Source organism: Cetorhinus maximus, chromosome 2, assembly GCF_964194155.1.
Source record: "Cetorhinus maximus chromosome 2, sCetMax3.hap1.1, whole genome shotgun sequence".
Lineage (NCBI taxonomy): Eukaryota > Metazoa > Chordata > Chondrichthyes > Lamniformes > Cetorhinidae > Cetorhinus > Cetorhinus maximus.
The window spans coordinates 219,224,227-219,248,586 of record NC_135880.1 but is presented as its reverse complement, the minus strand read 5'-3'; the positions used below and the strand labels follow the sequence as shown (position 1 = coordinate 219,248,586).

General features: G+C 43.6%; 1 protein-coding gene across 1 annotated transcript in view; it reads left to right on the top strand.

Moving 5' to 3' along the window:
• dscaml1 (Down syndrome cell adhesion molecule like 1) overlaps window positions 1–24,360 on the top strand; it is a 462,975-nt gene that overhangs the window by 247,471 nt on the left and 191,144 nt on the right. Inside the window, exon 3 of the mRNA XM_078532812.1 lies at window positions 21,598–21,740. Coding sequence (XP_078388938.1) covers window positions 21,598–21,740 — 143 coding nt within the window. The remainder of the gene's footprint in view (window positions 1–21,597; window positions 21,741–24,360) is intronic.

Sequence of the window (24,360 nt, the reverse complement as noted above, 5' to 3'; positions counted from 1 at the left end):
ACTGAGAAGCAAGCATGCCACCCACTCACCCACAATCGCCACTGTGGGGCTTAGCTTAGACCGATCGGAAAAATCTCTTTCTGATGGCTAAAAGGGTCTCGCAAAAAAAATCAGTCAGGGTGGCCTCAGCTTAGTTCCGAATGGGCTCAAGTCCATAACAAAGCTCCAGCTCTGAGCTGGCATTCGTGGGCACTAAAATTGGTGATGTCACTCCTCAGTTGCAGAGCTGGTTAGCCTAGAATTAAATTGAAAGCACATGTGCTGGCATAGGGTTGCCAGCTCTGCAGGGTTGCCCTGGGGCAGGATTTAACGCTGATCGGGCAGGCGTGTGCCCGATCCGATCTGGCGTGAAATCACACGAGATTACGTCAGGTGAGCGTCCCGACCCTCATCCCACGCTCGGGCGATATTTCGGTCGGCGGGCGCGTGCAAAGGTCGGAGGCACGCCTGCCGACAATTAAGAGGCCCAATTAAGGTTCATTAATGGCGCAATTGCCTTTCAATTCTATGTTGCCCGTCCAACCTTACGGCTGGCGGACGGGCGGATTGGCCGGGTGGCCGTCACATTTTTCATGAAACCTCGTCCGAGGGCGGGACGAGGCTTCCGTGATGGAATAAAATAAAAACGAAAATCGGTGGACAGCGTTTTTTGTCACGTATATTTCCAGGGGCCCGCTCGGGGTGCGTGGACATTTTCTTTCTGCTTTTCAAAGCTTTATTTGAGGATTTCCGGGTCTCTACCCTCGGGGAGCTTACTGTCAGCGCTGGCCCGCGCCCGGGTTGACGTCAGTGCCCGCCGTCTTCCCACCCCAACCCCCACCCTGGCAGCGCTGAGCTTCTCAGGGCGCGTTTCACACTGGCTGGGCATTGATTGGCCAGCGAGCGTGAAGTCGAGGTCAGGGGCTGACCCCAGGCCCACCGATCGCACCCACCCGCTGACCTACACATTCAGCCCCTGAAGTCTTAGGAACGAAAAGTTAATTTCCTGGTGTATGCTGCAGCAGTGAAACCTAGGGAGAAAAATCATAGGGAGAAAATAATTTGTTTCTTTTACATTTTTTTTTCATACACCTCTGTTGATTAGTTATAAAACTTTGCAAATGGTGGTGGTTGGGTAGGGGGCGGAGGGCGGGTTGGGGGTGGAGAGTGGGTTGGGGTAGGAGGTGGTGGTTTGGGGGGTGTGGGGGGTGGAGAGTGGGGTAGGAAGGTCTGTTTGACTGGGCCAGGCTGTTGGAGGTTGGGGGGTTTGTATAGTGAGACCTCCTCATCTTGAGGGCAGAAGCTGGACTATTTCTGCTGTTTTCTATCTGGTGATACTGACACTGAGTGACATGGAGTGGAACGAGTTATTTCATCACCTATCACCGGCATTTTGCAACTACAATAAATCCCACCATCCATGCTACGTTATTTTACCCTAAAGGTTGCCCATTTTCTGGCTACCAAGTTAGAAATAATCCCACTTTAGACTCAAAATGCTGGCACTTCATCGAGTATATTTCTTTCCGCTCTCCACGTGGCTGGTGGACTGATACATAACTCCAGTACAGCAGTAAAGTGTGGCACACCGGATGTACATTCTCAGAACAATTAGCTCCTATTTCTTTATGAACGATATCACAAAGGGCGTGATTTTCCTCCCTGTGTATTACTTGCAGCAGCGCCCAGGAGATTCATCTTTAATTCTTGGAGAGGCCAGGGCAATTCTGCAGATTGGCGACGGTAGCTGAGAATGTTCTCATGCCATTATCGGTATATCTCTGCAGAACGCAAGCAGAACTCCGTGAAATGCCTGCTTCGATCGTGCCTCTCACATAACTAAACCTCCCAATGCGCTTTAAAGAAAGATTGTGTGAACACCAAACAGCAATGACAGGAATGAGCTTAATACCAAACAAAAGGGTCCGTGCTGCAATAAAATGTGCGTAAAACATTCACCCCTCTACAGAAATGGTGTATCGTATTTCGTTTTTGGATGTTTTGGGTTTTGTGACAAACATTACAGAGCAGCAGCCAGCTGTTCCATGATAGCTTCCATTCTGAATCCACTGTGTGGGAGAGGAACTGTGGCTGATTCACCCCTTTTCCAACCTTACAGGGAATAAAATCATGCAGCGCTGATGGTCGGGTTTCTTGTGGTTGCCAATTTTTGCTGGAATATTTTAACAGTAAACTATTAAAATATATATAAATAAAATAAGCCGTGGTAGATTCCCTATGGAGTAAATGAAAGAGTATGAATCTGGTTTAAACTGTTTCACACCCCTTCCAAAAAAACAGACTGCCCTCAAACACCGGTGTATACGGTAAACAGAACGGCGCACAGAATTATTTTTGTTTTACCAGTTTAGTCTGCAGGGTAAATGGAAAATATGACAAGATAATCAACTGCCGGAGAGTGTGCGATGTGTGAGCGAGCTCCTTGTTTGTTTAGTGTGATTTCCCTATGTAGAGGAGATAGTTGCTCTTAATTGGGGTCTAGGCTGCCAACACAGTGCCTGTCAGAATCATTCCTGACGGAGATGGCGTTAGGAGCGGAAATGCTCCAGCATCCTGCTACCATGGTGCATAGTACAATCACATCATCTGTAATGCATCTGAATAAATCAGGAAGAAATCAGTGCAGCTTGTAAAAGGCCAAGCCTGACAGGTGCGCCAATGAATCTATGATGCTCTCCAACAATCTTGCAGAATGCGAAGAATGCTCAGCAACACTGAAAGAGAGAAGCAAACATTTCAATTTATATGCACTGTTTGCTGATGGAGATTTGCTGATGGAAGGCAGTTGTGGGGCGGTGTGGGTGCAGCTAGCTGACCACTGGACAGTTCAGTGCCCTGAGCATCGTATTTAACTTGGACACTCAAAGTCCAGTAAAAAAAGAAACTGTAGGCACACTGAGCCTCTTGAAATGGAGGCACTATGTACGGTGCTCAGTGAGTTTTCTTGACCAACAAAATGAAGCTCAGAAATCAAGCCATTGTGTTCTGCTTTGTCCAGGTCTTGTCACCTGGTTTTGAGCACAGCAGTCTTACTAGGCAGTGTCCCGAATGAGTCAAGCTGTTGCCATGTCTCAGTTATGTTCCTTTAATCCTCTGATCAGTTGTAGACACTCCTAAAATTCTGGCTCTATAGTTCCATTTTGTCCCTACTGACATAGATATAAAAAGACCCTTCCTCTTTTAATCAAAGGTTTAACCAGACTATATGGAATGCAGACTATAATTATAATCAGATATCTATTTGTATAGCTTAAGGATTAACATCTACTCCCTCCTCCACCGGTGCACAATGGCAGATGCACTGCAGCAACTCCCCACGGCTCCTTTGACAGCACCTTCCAAACCCTCGACTCTACTGCCTAGAAGGACAAGGGCAGCCGGCACAGGGGAACACCACCAACTGCAAGTTCCTCTCCAAGTCATGCACCATCCTGACTTGGAAATATATGGCTTTTCCTTCACTGTCGCTGAGTCAAAATCCTGGAACTCCCTCCAACAGCGGTGTATGTGTGTGTAACTACACCAGCTGGACTGCAGTGGTTCAAGTTGCAGGCTCAGTACCATATAACTTCTCAAAGGCAATTAGGGATGGGCAATAAATGCTGGCCTAGCCAGCAACACCCATATCTCTTGACCAAAATAACAAAAAAATGAATGAAGTATCAAATTTCTTAAAAGGGGTATTGTCACCATTTGCAAAGTGTCAATTTGGATTGATTCTGAGTCAAAAGAGGTTTGTGCCCAATTCCCAATTCTTGCTGGTTACCACCATGAAACTTTATCTTCTGACAAAATTGGAGAAAGATGATGACAAAAGGGTACAGTACACTATTGATCTTTATCTGCTGAAGAATTTGAGCTGTAACTTAAATGAATTTTTGTTTTTTTTTTGCTTAATTCACTGACGTCATGTGGACATCACTGGCAAGACCAGCATTTGTTGTCCATTCGGCTTGAGACAACCGAGTGGCTTGCCAGGCCATTTGAGAGGGCAGTTAAGAGTCAACAACATTGCTGTGGGTCTGGAGTCACATGTAGACCAGACGGGGTAAGGATGGCAGATGTCCTCCCTGAAGATCATTAGTGAATTAGATGTGTTTTTACTGCAACTCAGTAGTTTCATGATCACCATACTAGCTTTCTATTCCAGATTGATTTAATTAACTGAATTTAAATTCCCCCGGCTGCCTTGCCACTGAGATCATTAATGTATCTGGATTACTAGTCCAGTAGCATAATCACTATGCTACTTTACAGGCTTCGTTCTTATGTGAGGGTATGTGCAGTGAGGCTGCAAACAAATGCTTAAAGGTTTCACCTGTTGGGTACTTCGAACAAAATTGCTACTGCATTAATTTAGAACACACTTACAAGCTCTCTTAAAAAAATTTCTATGTCTGTTTATGATCTACACGCTGCAACTAAAGAGAATTAACGCACTTCTTTGTTCTCTCTTGGTCCCATTCATTTTACCAATTTTTCAAAAACCTTTTTCTCCCACTTGCTGTCTCTTCTCTCGCCCTTTCCTCAGCTTTGTGTAATTGCATTAGACACCACGATAGTCTGCATTCCGCAAGAGATCACAGGGCAATTACTCACAAGCCTGCGGTATATTATTGTCATAAATAAATGATTCACTATCCCTTTGAGTTCATTTGAAGATGTCCACCAAGTCTGTTTCTCTCTCTCTCTCTTTGCTGAGTTTTATCTCTTTCTCAACTGTCTAATTCTCTCTGTCGCATTTGGAGAAGCCGCTTGCAAAGAGTGACAGACACCATCTCATTGGGAGCTTTTACCCACGAGGTCATGGTGCCTTATAGTGCGTGCTAGGATGCACACCACCCCCTCCCGTCCAAATTCCTGAGCCCCTGCCACTGACCCCGTCAAAGTTCACAGGGCCAGAGGATGGGCCTTTTCAATGGCCAGCTGGCAGGTTCTCTATGGGACATAAGCATTAGGGTGGACTGAGGTGGACCTGGCCAGAGTGGGGATGAGCTGCTTTAGAAGTGGTCTGATTATAGTGGTGCGACACTGGACTGGAGCTGGATTTTTTCACCATGTTTCCCAGCGGAAGATTGATACACTTTGCATGTGATTGAATGTGGAATAATGGGGGACATCATGAACTCATTGTGATCTCACCTTGGCGGTTGTGTACAGAAGGCGTAGTGAGAATGGAGAACTCATTACCGCATGGGAGTAATTGTGGTGAGTAGGATAACTGCCTCTAAGGGGAAGGTAAATTTGTACATGTCCTTGTTAACTGTGTAGTGAATGGGAAGGTGTTATGCCACGTGAACCTTGCCACCAACTTTCCTTCAGAGCAAATAATTCATTTTAGTTTGTGCTTGAAATATGAGTAACGCTGGCAAAGCCAAAGTTATTGCCCATCCCTCTCGATCTCATGCTCTGGAATTAGAATGGTTCCCTTGATCCCCACTGTCAAATTAAAGCAATGGTCTTTGATATTGCGACAGATTCAATACAGTATCATGTTTCGCCCTATTGAGAAGCTGCCCTTTTGAGGGCTTTTTGAGCAAGCTGCTGAACATGATGTGTGAGTTCCTCAGAGGTCAGAAAGTTTGGGACATGGTAAATGGGTGTTTTCAACTTATTACAACAACTGTACCATGACTCCTCAGGGAACCGAGATTCTACTATGTTCCTCATCTTCATTAATGACCATATCAATGCCGCTGTTCACTCCGCTGACGATAGCATTCCAATGTAACTAGCGATTCAATCACTGGATTCAATCACTGTAGTCAAATACTGACAGAATTAGACACTGGGCATTAAACATTCAGCATTAAGAAGAGCATCTTCCGGCCACTATGTAGATGGTCAACCATCTCTGCTTTTGTAAGTGTTACATAGTCACCTTGATTGTAGATGTTCATAAGGACAAAGAAATGGCTGGAGAATTTGACAAAGGACTGGACTGGTGCAGTCAAACTTAGCTTTATTTGCAAGTGTAAATAATCTATAATGCTTATGCCTACCTTATTTTTTAGCTCTGTTTTAGCAGGCTACAGAGCTCATTTTCCTTCTGCTTGCAAACGGCATGCAGACCCTTGTCAAATGCCAAGTAGGCTAAATTTATTCTTTCATGGGTTATGACTGTCACTGGCGAGGTCATCACTTTCTGCTTAATCACTTACTGCCCATCCTTAGTAGTTACAACTGAGAAGCTTGTGGGACCATTTCTGAGAGCGAGTTAAGAGTCAGCCACATTGCTGTGGGTCTGAGGTCACATGTAGGCCAGACCAGGTAAGGATGGCAGATTTCCTTCCCTAAGGACATTAGGGAACCAGATGGGTTTTTACAATAATCGCTAATAATTTCATGGTCACCATCACTGAGACTAGCTTTCAATTCCATGTGTTTTATTAATTAATTGGACTTATTAATTAATTGAATGTTAATTCCACCAGATGCCATGATGGAACTTGAACCTGTGTTCCCAGAGCATCAGCCTGAACCTCTAGATTACTATTCAAGTGACATTAATACTACGCCACCATCTCCCCTTATGAGGATAATTTACTCATTGTAGGGCGGTCTCGTGGCACAGTGGGTGGCATCACTACCTCTAAGCTAGAAGCTGTGGGTTCGAGTCCCATTCTAGGAATTGATGGCCACACAAGGTGTGTTCATAACTTGGCCAAATAGGTTGATTGTCACCCTGCAAATCCTTCCAACATGACTATGGCAAACTGTGAACTCAGAACCCCCTGCTGAGATCATGCTTTTGTAGCCTTTGAAACCCAGTCAAGCATTCATAACAGCCCTTGGGAAATATCAATAAAGAGCTCTATTGAAACTGTGGAACAGGTGATCATGTTTTTTTTTCTAACCAACACCAGGTGGCCTGTCAATCAAAGCAGTCCAGCAGTGTTCTTAACTCTCACTGACAGATTAAGCCTATGTTTTTCAAGTTTATAAAGCAGGTGATTTAAAAAAAACTTCAGATCATGACACTTAAACAGACCTTATCATTCCTTCAAGAGTGTTTATGTCTATTCCATCATATCGTGACTCCCACACTGTGGGTTAAGGCCCTTGGAAGAGCCAAAATGGGATCTGTTTGAATTCAGTACTAAGTTCAAAAGGTCCTGCTGAGTTTGGGTTTCCTGCCTGGGTGAATCATGCCCTACCCACTTCTTCCTACCGGCAAAAATTGGATCTGTCAGAAATCAGAACGGGGCCTCTGTATCAGGGTCCCAGCTGCCATTTTTAAAGCAGTGCCTTCCTAACTCCGTGAAAATCTGACCCTACATGTAAAGAGAAAATTCTTTTTAACTTTGAGCTGTTTAGTAACCAATTTAAATTGATGACCCCTCATGACTGACTGCCCAAACAGGAAATTGTTTTTTTCTATTTATATTATAAAATCCTTTCTCAATTTTAAAATCCTATTATTCCTCCTTGTAGCCTTCTCTGTGCTGAGATGCCATTCTACAAGGTGTCATCTGCCCTCTGGCACCTTACCAAATGCTAATTTCTTCATGTGTGCATCTGAACAGTATCAACAAGCTTTTTGATCATGAAGATTTCATTTAATCCACAAGTGTATCTTTAGACCAATGTTCACTGGATAGTAATTGGAAGAGGGAAGCCCTAGTTATTTTCCCCTCAATTAGGATAAGTTCGCCTCAATTCCTATCCTAACATCAATCAGCACATGTTTAGAAATCGGTTTGGGTCTTTTTCAGTCTGCACAGAGTTTACGAACTGAATAGCCAGAGGGCTCAATAAAATGTTCTAAGAGGGTTATTAATCTGAACCATTGGCTTAATTTTCACTTTTTTTTTTTTGCTCATACGCCTGTTTGGATTCTCAGGCACAATCACTGGGATTTGAGCTTGCACTTTATCTGTGTCTCCATTTTTGTCTTTCTTTTTCTCTCTCACTATTGTCCTCCCTCCCTTTGTCTCTCTCATGCTCTAGTTATGTGCAAAATTATGACTAATGTGATTCACATCACGCATGCACAGTTGATATTTGCAGCAGTTCCTCGGAGGGATTAAGCGAGTCCCACTGACTTCCCCTGTTCAGTTATTTTACGAGTTAGGCCTTTTCAAGAAGCTTTTGCTTTCTGACAAAATTGAACAAGAACAATGTCAGGAAATGTTGGTAGAATGAACAGTACGTTATTCCAGGTGGAACTAGGCACGTTCCCAACCATCGTAGAATTTCGGTTGGTGCTGTCCGGTTTGAGGTACCAGATCTGGTGTTGAGCAGGGCTGGTGCAAAAGTAGAAGGCGTCCTAGGTGAACCTTCAGCCTTGTGCCTCCTCCAACAATTAACTTAGGAAAATGTGCGTTGGTATGAATAAAAATTCTGCATTTATTATTAAAGGTTTATTTTACATGATAAAGAAGAATATTATGATACTGATTGTACATTCTCATTTTTCTAAATTTTTCACAGTATACGTGCCAGAAGAAATGCACATTATAATGTGTAATATGGCTCACATGATCTAATACTACGTCTTCCTGCAACAGTTACTAGATGATTTTATACGCAGTTTACACAATCAATAATAATTACAATAGAGTGGGTTGGATTGAATTACGTTCTTTGATATTATTTACTGATTCGCAGTTTTGGAATAGTCATGCAGATGTACAAATATGTAAAACTGTCCCATAAACAGGATGAGAAATATAATATGAAATTTTGGGAAAGATTGCAATGTATGCATGTCAGTATATGTGGATGTATAACAATAGATCTGGACCTTTCATTCCTACTGCTGAAATCTGTTTGTTTACTTATGTAGTTTTATGAATAGTTCAGATTCAGATTTTTGCCCTCCCCCCCCACCCCCAATTTTGCCGCTCTAGTTTGCCTAGTGGTTGCACCGGCCCTGGTGTTGAGTGACCTTTGGCTTGATGGGGGCACCCGACGTTCTGCAGCGAGCTGTGGATTGAAGATACAATTTACACACTGTGGCACTGTGATTACACCTGATGGAACCTGTGCTCTGACATTAACCCAGGGACAGGCATGATTGGCAGCTGTGTGCTGGGTTCACTCCATGCTGTGACTACCGTTTTGTACCGCAAATTATCTTAATCATCCTGTTGATTTTGCAATGTTGCAGCAGACACCCAAAAAAGAAAAAAAGCAAAATGATGCGAGGCTTTGAATACGGGTAGGCAGATTACAAGTATGAGAGGACCTTAAAGGGTGAACTACCACAATCAAATTTTCCTACCCGACAGCTGCTGGAACTCTAGTCTGACTGAACATATTGCCCTGAGAGTTTGTCAGAAAATTTTGTACTGTTCTATAATGCAAATTGTGATTCCTACAGGATTTACTTAGGAATAGGAGCAGAGCATTCAGTCCCCTCCAGCCTGTTCTACCATTCAGTTAGACAATTGCTGATGTGTATCTTAACTCCATCTACTTGTCTTGGTTCTGTAACCCTTAACACCTGAACCTAGCAAAAAACCTATCAATCTCAGTTTTGAAGATTTTCAATTGACCTCCAACTTTAACAGCTTTTTGTAAAACATTACTCAAAATCAAAAATTCGCTATCACAAAGGGACAACTGAATGGAAGAACAAAGAACAAAGAGCAAAGAAAAGTACAGCACAGGAACAGGCCCTTCGGCCTTCCAAGCCTGCGCCGATCATATTGCCCGTCAACTAAAACATTTTGTACTTCCGGGGTCCGTATCCCTCTATTCCCACCCTATTCATGTACTTGTCAAGCTGCCTCTAAAACACCACTATCATACCTGCTTCCACCACCTCCTCTGGCAGCGAATTCCAGACACTCACTACCCTCTGCATAAAAAACTTGCCCCGCACATCTCCTCTATAGTTTTCTCCACTCACCGTAAATCTATGTCCCCTAGTAATTGACTTTTCCATCCTGGGAAAAAGCTTCTGACTATCTACTCTGTCCATGCCACTCATAATTTTGTAAACTTCTATCAAGCCGCCCCTCAATCTCCATCGCTCTAGTGAAAACAATCCAAGTTTCTCCAACCTCTCCTCATAGCTAATAACCTCCAGACCAGGCAGCATCCTGGTAAACCTCCTCTGCACCCTCTCCAACGCCTCCATATCCTTCTGGTAATGTGACGACCAGAATTGCACGCACTTACATTTACAAGACTTACATTTACATATGCAAAACACTTTGTGGGGCCAATGAAGTACTTTTGAAGTGTAGTCACTGTTGTAATGTAGGAACCGTGGCAGCCAATTTGCGCACAGCAAGCTCCCACAGGCAGTAATGTGATAATGATAGGTTGTTTGTTTTCTTTTTGCAATGTTGTCCGAGACATGAATATTGGCTAGGACACCATGCATAACTCCCCTGCTGTTCTTTCATTAGTGCCACGGGACATTTTACGTCCACTCGAACAGGCAGATGAGGCCTCAATTTAACATCTCATCCAAAAGACAGCACCTCCGATAATGCAGCACTCCTCAGTACTGCACTGGAGTGTCAGTGTATATTTTTGTGTTCAAGGCCTTGAGTGGGACTTGAACTCAGAACCTCGTGACGCAGAGGCGAGATGCTACAACTGAGCCACGTCTGACTCTTCTAGTCAGCAGCTCCTTGAACAGGCATTTTAATTTCTTCTTATAAACTTGACCTGGTCCTCGAGGGTTAATAATGCTTCCTGAAGCTCTGCCCTTAACTCCGTAGCGATACATTCTAGGCCTGTGATTGACCAATTTTCTCCTGCAGCTTCCCAAATCAAAGCGAGCACAACCACCAGGGTCATTAATCACAGAAATCTCAGAATACTTGTTGGCTGTATTTTTGGAGGTTTTAGCATGTAATCTCCTGTCCGAAACTGCCCCACGTGGTTGAACAGCTTTTTTTTCTCAATCTCAAATATTGTTTATAAATTAATAAACAAACATTGGCAACGAAAATTAAAAGCAACACTTTTTAAATCACCCTATAATTTTTTGGCAAGTGTCCAGGAGATTAATATTTAATTCCTGCCAATCCTGGAGAGGTGTACAAAGTTGTATTGCACTGTGTAGTTCACTTTCTAAAAAGAAAAATTGTTTTGTTTTGTCATTTGATCTGCTGTGAGTCAAGTTCCCAAATGCTTAAATCTTCCGGCAATGATTGTGAATATGCTACCTTGACGCACTGGCAGACATGGAGAAACAGTAATGTCCTCACGTCTGCCTTGCCTTCCTTCAGCATTGTGAAAAAGGAAAGACTTGCATTTATTTAGTGCTTTTCACAACCACCAGCCATCTCGAACTGCTTTGCAGCCTGTGAAGCAAGTGTAGTCACTGTTCTAATGTAGGAAACACACGAGCCAATTTCTGCAAAGCAAGCTCCCACAAACAGCAATGTGATAATGACCAGATAATCTGTGTTTGTGGTGTTGATTGTGGGATAAATATTGGCCAGGTCGCCAGGGATAACTCCCCTGATCTTCTTCGAAGTAGCATCATGGGATTCTTTACATCCACTGTGCAGGCAGAAGGGGCCTTGTCCCATCTGAAAGATAGTGCAGTACTTCGTCAGTAGATTCCCACCTTGATTTTTGCGCTCAAGCCCTGGAGTAGGGCTTAAACCCAGAGGCGAGAGTGCTACCAATTAGCCATGGCTGACACTGGGCTGTAACTTGGACACAAGGTAACATATTAAACCCCTTATGCGTGACCTCAGGCAAGAGACTGTGTGGGCTGGTTGGCAGAGCTAGTACAGACTGGACTGTGTGATGAAAAAGAGATTGGATGGCATGAGATGTAGGAAAAGCATCTCTGGTTAGCTGCTATCTCAGGGATGCACTCAATAAGGAATTCAAACGAGTCCAAAGACCAAAATAGTAAATGTGAATGATTTATCAATGTTACTTGGATCTCCTAATGCATTTAGTTCTTGACTACCCCGCAGTCTGTGTTGCTCTGTTAAATTTACAGAGGGGATGCGTGGGAGCATTTCTATTCTGACCTGGTTGCTGGGCGAGGAATAAAGAGCTTCCTTGATCTCGTGATCTTCATGGCAGCTGTATTGTATTTTGTTTCCCTGATTAATTTACCGATGTGATATTCCCTGTATATGGGGACAAGGCATTGCCTGCATAAATAATGAGGCCGTAACAAAATTGAGGGGTGCCAGTGACATAGAAGTCACTGGAATGTGGCCCAGGCAGTTTATCTTGTCATCACGGACCTCAAATTGTGTTAAAATGCATCTCATCACACCCTCAATGATTAAGGGCAGAAAAATGTGTCATGGGCAGAAGCATGACAGGAATGCTGAATATGAATGTACTTCAGTGACAGGGTTGCCCCTGAGTTAAAGGATGCCAAGCAGCAGTGACTGGGTGACATGTTTGGGTCAGTGCAGCCCTTTTCACCTTTGGGACTCGGACTCAAATGTAAGACAAATGGGTGAGATAATTGCTTCCTCTCTCTGACCCGCGATTGGCTGGAGTGAGTTTGGAACGACCTCAGTCCAGTTTCTAATGGACAAATTACTGCCCATAATCCCCCGCTAATGGTAGAAAATTGTCAACTTTATTAAGAGGGAGGCCATCAGGTTGGCCGGTAAGAGAAACAGAAATGACACTGAGGGAGAAGGTGCTCCTCAATTATGGAATATTATTGAAACTGAAAGCTTTTATTCTGCACTTAGCTCTTTGATCAGGCTTTTGGTCATTTGTCCTAAAATTTTTTCCCTTTGGCTCAGTGCCAATTTTTGCCTGATTATGCCCCTGTGTAGCCCCTTGAGATGTTTTACCGCATTGGTGATGCTATACAAATGCAAGTTGTTGTTGTCCTGTTGACTCGGAGGCAGTGAACTCTGATACACCAAGTGTAAAAAGTGGAAACCGATTGACCAGTACTGACACCTTGCACCTGACCCAGCAAAACTTGCCCCCGCCCCCCAACTCCTGCCCTGCTCTAAAAATGCCCCATGCTCTGAAACCACCAGAACAAACCATTCATTATAAGTTCTTCACTGGCAGACCCAGCAGCCGAAGACTCTGAAGACATGGTGGAGGCTTCTTGTGTTTCTACAACACAAACCCTATCAGCAGAGTTAAGTTCAGTTGGTCAGCTTTAGCTTCACACATCACTCATTCAAACCTGAAGATTTTGTTTAATATTATTCTTTCTGTTCATAAATAAAGAATATCTAAGCCCTTCCCCCCCACTCCCCCCTTCTCACCATTTTATTATCAGCCTCCGAAAAGACCTAGGTGCCTCCTTGCAGCAGACACAGTTTGGGTGTGGGTGTGGGGGTGGGGATGTGCACAATGAGCCAGATTCTCTTTACTTATGAAATGATATTAAACAAAATCATTAGGTTTGAGTGAGTGGTATGCTGGAGCTATGGCTGTGTATAGTGACACCATGATTCCCAGCAAGAATGGAGACGATTGGGTGATTCACCTGTCAATCAATGCTGTAAATGTCTGTCATTAATTTTATAAATGGAAGTTGTAATATGTTACTGTATACAACACTAGTTAGACCACAGCTTGAGTACTATGCACGGTCCTGGTCACCATATTACAGGAAAGACATGATTGTACTGGAGGGCTGTACAGAGGAGATTTCTTTGTATTCTTTCAAGATTTCGTAAACAGTTTTAAAGGGGAGTCGGACAGAGGATGAGAAACTTTTACAGGGTTTCTCTGATTTCAATGTTTGGAGAAGTGAAATTTAAGTCATGAGTTATATAGCCGGATCGGGCGTTAAATACTCCTGGGTACAAGATGTTTAGGAGAGACAGGGAAGGAAGAAAAGGGAGGGTGGGGGGAGGGGGGAAGGTGGAGTGGAGTGGAAGTATTGACTAAAGATGGTAATTTTAATACTGTAGAGAGAGGATGTTCCAGAGGGGTCAAGGATGGAATCTCTCTGGCTAGGGGTAAGGAATGAAAAAGGTGCAATAACATTAATCGATATAGTGTATAAACCATCAACCTGTGGAAGGGATATAGAGAAACAAATTTTCAAAGGAAGTGCAGAGAGGTACAAGAATTATAGAGTAAATATAATGGGGACTTCAATTATACCAATATAAACTGGGGCAGGAAAAGTGCAAAGGGACAAGAGGGACAAGAATTCCTGGAATGTGTTCAAGATAATTTTCTGCAGTTTCCAGTCCAATGATAAGACCGGCACTGTTGGACCTGGTTCTGGGGAATGAGTTGGCCCAAGTGGATCAGATATCAGTGGGAGAGATTTAGGGGACAGTGAGCATTAAGAAGCATAAGAAGCCCCTCAAGCCTGCTCCTCCAATCAATAAGATCATGGTTGATCCACTTGTGTTTCAAATTCCACATTCCCATCCACCCCCGATAACCTTTGATTCCCTTGCCTAACAAGAATCTCTGCCTTAAAAATATCCAGTGACCCTGCCTCCATCCCCGTCAGAGTCAGAGACTTCCAGAGTCACACAACCCTCTGAAAGAATAAATTTCTCCTCATTTCTGTCCTAAAAGTACAACCTCTAATTTTAAACAGTTCCCCCTAGTTCTGGACTCACCCACAAGAGGAAACATCCTTTCCATGTCCACCTTGTCAAGGTCGTTCAGGACCTTGTATACTTCAATCAAATCACCCCTCACTCTTCTAAACTCCAGTGGAAACAAACCCAGTCTGCCCAACCTTTCCTCATAAGACAACCCATTCATTCCAGGTATCAATCTAGTAAACCTCCTCTGAACCATCTCAATGCATTTACATCCTTCCTTAAATAAGGAGACCAAAATTGCACACAGTGTTCGAGATGTGATCTAACCAATGCCCATTGTATCATAAGGTTTAGGTTGGTCATGGAAAATGACAGGAATAATCCAGAGCATAGATAATTAATTGGGGAAAAGCCAACTTTGACGGGATGAGAATATGTCTGAGTCGAGCGAGTTGGAATCAAATGTTGGCAGAAAAGAAGGGAGCTGATCAATGGGTCACCTTCAAAGAAAAAGTATTGCAGGCAATGTCAAAGTATTTTTCCTTGAAATGGAAAGGTAGGACAAATAAATCCAGAGTGCCCTGGATGACGAGAGAGAGATGGAGGTGAAGATGAAAAGGAAGAAGTGCGCTTACGACAGATGTCAGGTAGAAAATACAATGGAGAATCAGGCTGAATATAGAAGGACTAGAGGGGAAATGAAAAAACTAATAAGAAAAGCAAGGAGGGAACATGAAAAGCGACTGGCAGCGAACGTAAAAGAGAGTCCCAAGTTCTTCTATAAGCATATAAATAATAAAAGGGGTGGTGGAAGGAAGAGTAGGGTGCATTCAGGATAAAAAAGGGGACTTGCATGTCAAGGCAGGAGAAATAGCGGAGGTATTAAACGAATACTTTGCATCTGTCTTTGCAAAGGAAGAAGGTGTTACCCAGGCCGAGGTGGGAGAGGAGGTAACTGATACACTAGAAGAATTTACATTTGAGAAGGAGGAGGTGTTAGAAAGGACATCTTTACTTAAAATAGATAATGTGCCAGGACCAGATGAAATGCATCCAAGGGCACTGAGGAAAGTGAGAGTGGAAATTACAGAGGCACGCGGGATAATCTTCCAGTCTTCCTTAGACTGAGGACTGGAGAACTGCGAATGTCACACCCTTGTTCAAAAAGGGGCTCAAAGATAGAACCTGCAACTACAGACTAGTCAGTTTGACTTCAGTGGTAGAGAAACTTCCGGAAACTATAGTTCGGGACAAAATCAATAATCAGTTAGACAAGTGCAAGATAATTAAGGAAAGCCAGCATGGATTCGTTAAGGGAAAATCATGTTTAACTAATTTGCTGGAATTTTTTGAGGAGGCAACAGACAAGGTCGATAAGGGCAATGCTGTTGATGTGGTGTATATGAATTTTCAAAAGGCATTTAATACAGTGCCACACAACAGATTTGTGAGCAAAATTTTCGCTCATGGACTAGAAGGGAAATTAACACTTGGATAAGGAATTGACTGAATGACAGGAAACTGAGAGTAGTGATAAATGGTTGTTTTTCAGATTTGGAGGAAGGTCTGTAGTGGAGTTCCCCAAGGGTCTGTTTTGAGACCCTTGCTCTTCTTGACATATATTAATGACCTAGACTGTGGTGTTCAGGGTATGATTTCAAAATTTGCAGATGATACGAAGATTGGAAACATTATCAACTGTGATGAGAACACTCTTGAACTTTAAAAGGATATAGACATGTCGGTGGATTGGGCAGACAAGTGGCAGATGAAGTTCAACGCAGAGAAGTGTGAGGTGATTCATTTTGGCAGGGAGAATGTGGAGAGACAGTATTTAAATAAAGGGAGAAACTAGAAAGGAGGTGAAGGAACAGAGGGACCTCGGTGTATATGTGCATAGGTCATTGAAGATGGCAGGACATGTTGAGAGAGCAATTAATAAAGCATAAAGTAACTTAAGCTTTATTAATAGGGGCATTGAGCACATGCATAAGCAGCTCATGTTAAGGTCATGCCTCATTTGGAATACTGTGTCCAGTTCTGGCCACCATACTTGAGGAAGGACGTTAAGAAATTGGAGAGAGTAGAGAGGAGATTCACAAGAATGATTCCCAGGGTGAAGAACTGTAGCTATGAGGATAGATTGGAGAGGTTGGGACTGTTTTCCTTGGAGAAAAGAAAGCTGAGAGGAGACTTGATAGAGGTATTCAAGCTCCTGAAGGGTAGGGATAGGGTAAATAGTGAAAAACTGTTCCCACTCAAGAAAGCATCAAGAACTAGAGGGCACAGATTCAAAATAATTGGCAAAGGGAGTAAAAATGATGAGAGGAAATATTTTTTTCACCCAGAGGGTTGGAATCTGGAATGAACTTCCTGAGAAGGTGGTGGAGGTAGATTTGATCGAGGTGTTCGGAAGGAAATTGGATTGCTATCTGAAACAAAAGAATGTGCAGTGTTACAGGGATAAGGTAGGGGAATGGGACTAAGTACAATGCTCTTTCAGAGAACCAGTGCAGACTCAACGGGCCGAATGGGCAACCTCTGCACTGTAAAGATTCTGTGATTCTATTTATTGTATTCTTTTGAAACTCTCTTAAATAGACCATAAGACCATAAGACATAGGAGCAGAAATTAGGCCATTCGGCCCATCAAGTCGGCTCCGCCATTCAATCATGGCTGATAAGTTTCTCAACCCCATTCTCCCGCCTCTCTAGGCTGTTTAATATTAGTATACTCTGTAGACATACTCTGGGGCAGAATTTTGCCCTTGGCATGGGGGTGCTCGGCGGGGGCGGTCAGGAAGCTGACCGCCGCCCGCGATTGGCACCACACCGCGATTTTATGCGGGCAGGCCAATTAAGGCCCGCCCAGCGTGGAACGCGGGCAGCAGCGCTCAGCGCTACCTGTGCGGACGGGGAGAGGAGGGCGACCGGGCCCAGCAGGAACTTCACGCATGCGCGCAAAAGAGCGCTTCAATCTCCCTGAGGCATGGAGCTGCCTAAGGGGGATGAAGTGCTGTTTAAAAAAAAATGGAATAAAATTATCATCAAACGTGTCCCCTCCTGTGACTCTATCACATGAGCTGGGACATGTTTTTAATTCAAAAATAACATTTTTATTTGATGTTTATTTGCTTTAGGAAACCCCCATCTCGCCCGTGAATGAGGTTTCCTAAAAAAATGTAAAGGCTGCTAGGCCTCGTTGCCTGCTTACCAACTGTGGATGGACAGCGTAAATTTGAATTTAATTAGCTCCTTAATGGCCTTAATTGGCTTTTTAATTGTCGGCGGGCATGTAGCCGACTCCGGCACGCGCCTGCCGAACGAAATATCACGAGACCTCGCAGTGGCATTGGGACATTTGCACAATGTCATCCCACATCATTTTACACTCGGGGGTATCGGGCGCACGCCCGCACGCACGCTGAGGGTAATATTCTGCCCCTGGTTGCTGAGTAAATAGGCTTTGTTTGAGTCCTATCCTGTCTCCAACTCATCAGCTGACAGAGTGGTGTGGGTAGACACTGCCTTTTTGGCAGGCAAACGTACATTCACTGATTCGCTCAGTTGGCAAGCATGAACCCGACTATCCAGTCTCTTGCCATTTAAATTCACCATCTTGCTCTCATGCTCACGTTTCTGCCCCCGGCCTGCTACAATGTTCCAGTGAAGCTCAACGCAAGCTGGAGGAACAGCACCTCATCTTCCGATTAGGCACTTTACAGCCTTCCGGAATCAACATTGGATTCAACAACTTCAGAACATGAACTCTGTCCGCCATTTTGAATTGTTTTCCCCCAAGTGCCAGTCTGTCACTTGTTCTCATGTTTTTGTGCTCAGACAGCACTAACCTTTATTGTGCTGTTAACACATTCTGCTATTTTGCTTTCAAAAGGTGCTGACCTTAATTCTGCTATAGCACCTACTCAGGACCAATACTTTGTTTCTTTAATACTATCATCACCACTCCCTTTGCCTTGTGTTCCATGACATCTTTGTCGTTTAATCTCCCCTGCCCTCTTACCTACCCTTGTCCTTCTCTTTTTCTCCTCTTGTTCCTCCCCCCTCTTTCAACAGCATATAAGCATCAACCCAGTTTCGAAGAAGAGTCATATTGGACTCGAAATATTAACTCTGTTTCTCTCTTCATAGACGCTGCCAGAACTTCTGACTTTTTCCAGCACTTTCTGTTTCTATTTCACTGATTAGCATATTGCTGATAATTAGGAAAGAGAATATGAATTTGTTTTCCCTTTTGAATATGTGCTAAATTGCATTGGAAGGCTTAGTAGCTCATCTGTCAAAAGATGAGGTAAGATACGGGTCTGGTCTCCCACAATCTCATAACATTGCAACATCCATTTTGTTCCTGTTGCAGTTTGCCTTGGCAAACCACCAGGAGACTCAGGTACAGGTTTTGATCATTTATTATTCAAGCCTACGCAGGGAGAGACAGCCTTGGGCAGTCCAAGACTGTACTCTAAAAAGTTACAAGTGTTCCCTCCTCATGTACACCATCAGGAGAATTTTCTCCCCGCTGGGCGGGCGGTTCTGGAGTGGGCACGGGCGGGCACGGAGCCGATCGCCGCCCGCGATTGGCTGCGTGCCGCCATTTTTGCGTGGGTGGGCCAATTAAGGCCCGCCCGGCGTGATGTGCTGGGAAGTGCTGAGTGCTACCTGTGCAGGTGGGGGGAGGAGGGAGAGCCGGGGCCTGCGCTCTTTCATGCAAGCGCGCGAAAGGAGCGCAAAAATCTCCCTGAGGCACGGAGCTGCCTCAGGGAGCTTAATTTAAGAATCCAACATTGCGAAATATTTTTTAAAGATTACTCAGATACGTCCCCTCGTGTGACAGTGTCACATGAGCTGGGACATGTTTATGTATTGGCATAAAATTTTTTATTTAATTTATGAACCCTTCATGAAACCTCATCCCGCAGGTGGATGAGGTTTCATGAGAAATGTGAAGGCTGCCTGGGCTTTTTGCCTGCCCGCTGCCAACCTTAAGGTTAGATGGGTAGCCCAGACAATCAATTTAATTAGGTGGTAAATGGCCTTAATAGGCCTTTGACGGTTCGGCGGGTGTGCAGCCAACTCTGGTGCCTGCCCGCCAAACTGTAGATCAGAATGATGCACGGTGACGTTGGGATGCACGCCCGATGTCACCCGTGTCATTTTACATGTCGGCGAACGGGTCCTGCCCCCGCATACCGACCGGAAGATTCTGGAACTTGAATCACGTACTCATATTCTAATCTGTCCACTTATGATCACATGCTTCTCTGGTCTCAGCCACTTGTTTCCCCTGCGCACATATATCAAGCATTGTTCTCATCCATGCAAGACCACCATATCTTGCTGACTGTGCAGGAGTCTGGGACTCCTTGATTTTAACACCCACTCGCTGGCCTTGTCCTTTGTTCTACTGGCTTGTTTGTCTCATTCCTTCTCCTGTTGTCTCATTCCTTCTCCAGTTCTGCTTTTCTGCTTATATTTTATTTTTTTTACCGAAAGACGCTTCTAACTAAAATGGTTTAACCCTTTCAGAAGTGCCATATTGGACTCAAAATGTTAACCCCGTTTCTCTCTTCACAGACATGGCCAGACCTGCCGAGTTTTCCCAGCACTTTCTGTTTTTATTTCACTGATTAGCATATTGCTGATAATTAGGAAAGAGAATGTGAATTTGTTTTCCATTTTGAATATGCGCTAAATTGCATTGGAAGGCTCAGTAGCTCATCTGTCAGAAGGTGAGGTAGGATGAGGGTCTGGTCTCCCACAATCTCATAATTTTGCAACATCCATTTTGTAGCCATGGACAGGGAAAACTGGCTGAACTCTCCCCTGGTGCTGGTTGGGTTCTGGCGTCTGATGCAGAGAACCTTTGGATTTTACCTCGAAATGCTAAATGCACACCCCGCTGAGATGAAAACTGGAGGAAATTGGTAAACCGAGTGCATAAATAAAAGAAAAATGCTTTATTTTATTTAGCTTGGCACTGTCTGGATAACTGCAGAATTAATGGAAAGTCTAGTAAAATGTCATGTCTGATGAGGTGCACCTGCTGCCTCAGTGGATGTAAAAGGGCCCTGTGGGACTATTCGAGGGTGAGAAGGGTAGTTGCCCTGGTGTCCTGGACGGTATTTATCCCTCAATATCAACATCAGTTCAAAAAAAAAAAGGTTGTGCTATTATCACATTGCTGTTTGTGGGATCTTGCTGTGCACAAATTAGCCGACTGTGTTCCCAAATTACAGAGCGACTGCACTTCTACTTCATGAGCTGTGAAACGTTGGGGTGTCCTGAGGTTGCGAAATATGCTATAGAAATGCGGGCTCTTTCTGTTATTTATACGATAAACTTAATAAGCCATAACGGAGCCTAATTTATCGTAACTTCAAAGCAGAAGGGAATTAAGAATTAGGGGAGATGATGGCATAGTAGTAATGTCACTGGGACTAGTAATCCAGAGGTCCAGCCTATTTCTCTGGAGACAAGGGCCAGGATTTTACAGTCCCTTCTGCCTAACGGGATATTACGGGCCCGCCGAACTGAATGGACATTTAAATGGCTCATTACATCCATTAGGGGGGAGAAACGCTACATCAGGGTCATAAAATCCTGGCCAAGGGCTCTCATCCAACTGTGGTAGCTGGTGGAATTTAAGTCCAATTAATAATAAAACAATCTGGAATTGGAAGCTAGTCTCAGTAATGGTGACCATGAAACTATCATCGATCGTTGTAAAAACCCATCTCGTTCATTAATGTCCCTTAGGGAAGGAAATCTGCCATGCTTACCCTGGTCTGGCCTACGAGTGACTCCAGATCCACAGCAATATTGTTGACTCTTAACTGACCCCTGAAACGGCTGAGCAAGCCACTCATTTCAAGTGCAAGTGCCTTGCCAGTCTCTGCATCCCATGAAAGAATACATTTTTAAAACTCTGAAATGTATTTTTCATCCGGGACCCCCAACAATCTCTCCGCGCTGCTAATTACCACCATGAAAATTATAGAGAGTTGAGATGGCTGCTTCAAATATTGCGGAAATGGTGTCTCACCACTATTGTCAAAGTCCATTTACAGAATGGTTATTTGAATTCTGGTTGACATTGAATGCTGACACGATTGTGAATGAGTTTTTTTTTTTCCCCTTTGTCTCCAGGGAGTAGATTCCACATCACTTCGTATGGAGCCTTGTACATATCTGATGTACAAAAGGAGGACGCGCTGTCTACGTACAGGTGTATCACCAGACATAAATACAGTGGAGAAACGCGCCAGAGCAATGGAGCCCGTCTCTCTGTTTCCGGTAAGGGTGTGGGCCTTGCTCTTAATGTTAATGCTAACGCATCTTGTCTTTTACTGCCGCTCAATACTGCCAAACCTCCTGGATTACCCTGATGTCTCCAGGAATGAAAGATGAATTTGAGGCCTTGGAGAGGGTGCAGAGGAGATTTACCAGCATGGTACCAGGGATGAGAGACTTTTGTTAGCTGGAGAGATAGGAGAAGTTAGGGCTTTTCCTGGAACAGAAAAGATTAAGGGGAGGTTTAATACAACTGCTCGAAATTATGAGATAATTTTGATATAGTTAGATAAGGAGAAACTGTTTCCGCTGGCAGATGGGTGAAAGATTTAATATAATTTGCAAAAATAAAAGCCAAAGGTGAGATGAAAATTTTTTGATGCAGCCAGTTGCCAAGATTTGGAAAGGGCGGTGGGGGTAGGTCCAGTAGTAACTTTCAAAAGGTGCTTTGAAAACGGAAAAAAAGTCAAAGGTCGAAGGGAAAAGAGCAGGGGAATGGAACTAATTGAATAGCTCATTCAAAGAGCTGTCACAGGTACAATGGACCAAATAGCCTCATTCTGTGCTGTATAATTCCATGATTCTAATACGGACATGGCTGCATGCAACTCCAGGGTGAAAACCAGGAGGCTTTTAGAAAATATAGTCCGTTTCATTTTCTTTGAAGACTTTGGTTTATTAGTTAGGAAAATATTGGGGATGGTGGCACTGATGGGGGAAAGGCAGGGAAGCCTCTAGGAATATGGCTAATGACAATTGGTAACCCTACCACGTTATTCATCTTAGCCTCCATATGTTGAAAAGGGCCCAGTATGCTGCACATAAGGTTGATTCTTCCACATAATCACATGCATAACATTTCAGTAAATCAGTGTGATGTGCTCACTGGAAATGAAAGTGTGGACCTTCCCCAAGCGCTTACCAGGTAAACGTATTGGCCATTGTCAGACTCAACTCTACAAGGTAGGCTGTCTCTCATTTAATGCCCACTGTGTACAACAACAGCAATAATAACTTATATTTATATAGTGCCTTTAATGTAAAGAAATGTCCCAAGACACTTCACCGGAGCGTGATAAAATAAATGATGACACCGAGCTACATAAGGAGATATTAGGTCAGATGACCAAAAGCTTGGTCAGCGAGGTAGGTTTCAAGGAGGAAAAGAAGGTAGAGAGGTGGAGAGGTGTTGGGAAGGAATTCCAGAGCTTAGGGGTGGCTGCTGAAAGCACGGTCACCAATAGAGGAGCAATTATAATTGGGAATGCACAAGAGGTCCAAATTAGAGGAGCTCAGGTATCTTGGAGCGTTGAGAGTCTGGAGGAGATTACAGATGTAGAGAGGGACAAGGCCATGGAGGAATTTGAACAGAAGGATGAGAATTTTAATATCAAGACGTTGCTTGACCGGGAGCCAATGTAGGTTACCGAGCACAGGGATGAAAGGGGAACAGGATTTGTTTGCCATGGTCAGCAGAGTTTTTGTGTGTGGAGAATGTTGGCATAGAAAGGAGGCAGTTTGGCTGATTGTGCCATTGCTGCTGGTGCCAGTGTTATTTCACCCTCAGGAACCAACCAGTCTCAACCCAGGAGAAAAATTATCGGAGCATGAATCGAAGTACTGGAAAGGGAGAGAAAAAAATAAACCATGGAGGGTCATTGGAGGCAGGAGGGAAGTCACGTTGTGAAATCTCCAAGAATAGAATTGGAAACTCTATTCTCTATTCTCCATTCTCTAACCTCCACCCCTCCAAAAAGGAAATAGCGATTAGTGAAAAAACTGAAAATAGTTTGAAACAAAATGGTCATCCTATTTTTTTTTAAAGATTTTTTTCAAGCAAGAAAGATTCCAAATGGCACAGAAAGCACGTTAAACTCTACTTAGAATTTGCATGAGTTGTTTCCTACACCACTTGAGGAGTGAGGGGCTGCCGTTTTGAAAATCCTCACAGTGGCAATGAGCATCGGAAAAGTCAATTGGGGCATCTCAACTAGAAAGAAATATTCTTTGCAGATTGCACATTGCAGCATCAATAGGATGAGATCTTAGCTCGGTTACTCAGCACAAAGACCACAAAATATCAAGTCATTTTCAAATCCAGAGCTTCTAAGAAATACAAATAATTACTTATTGATTACAGTCATATAGCGTAGAGGGCTCAACTTGTATTACAACCAGTGTTTAGTATTTCTATGTGGAGTTATGATCTTAAAAGCTTTTTCTCTTTCTCTGTGACATTATGCTCACAGGCTTTACAACACAGAAAGAGGCCATTCAGCCCAGCAGGCCCATGCTAAGATTAATGCTCCAATTTGCCTCTTCCTTCCCCTCTTCATCTAACCTCAGCAAAGTATTCTTCTATTCCTTTCTCCCTCATTTGTTTATCTAACTTCTCCATGAATGCATCTATGCTCGTTATCTTACAGGGAATGGTAACATAGTGGTTATGTTATTAGACTAGTAATCCAGAGGCCTGAAATAATACAGAGACCATGGGAGTTGGGGAATTTAAATTCAGTTGATTAAATAGAGAATGAAGAGTTAGTATCATAATGATGACTATGTAACTACTGAATTCTCATTAAAAACCCATCTAGTTCCCTTTAGGGAAGGAAATCTGTTG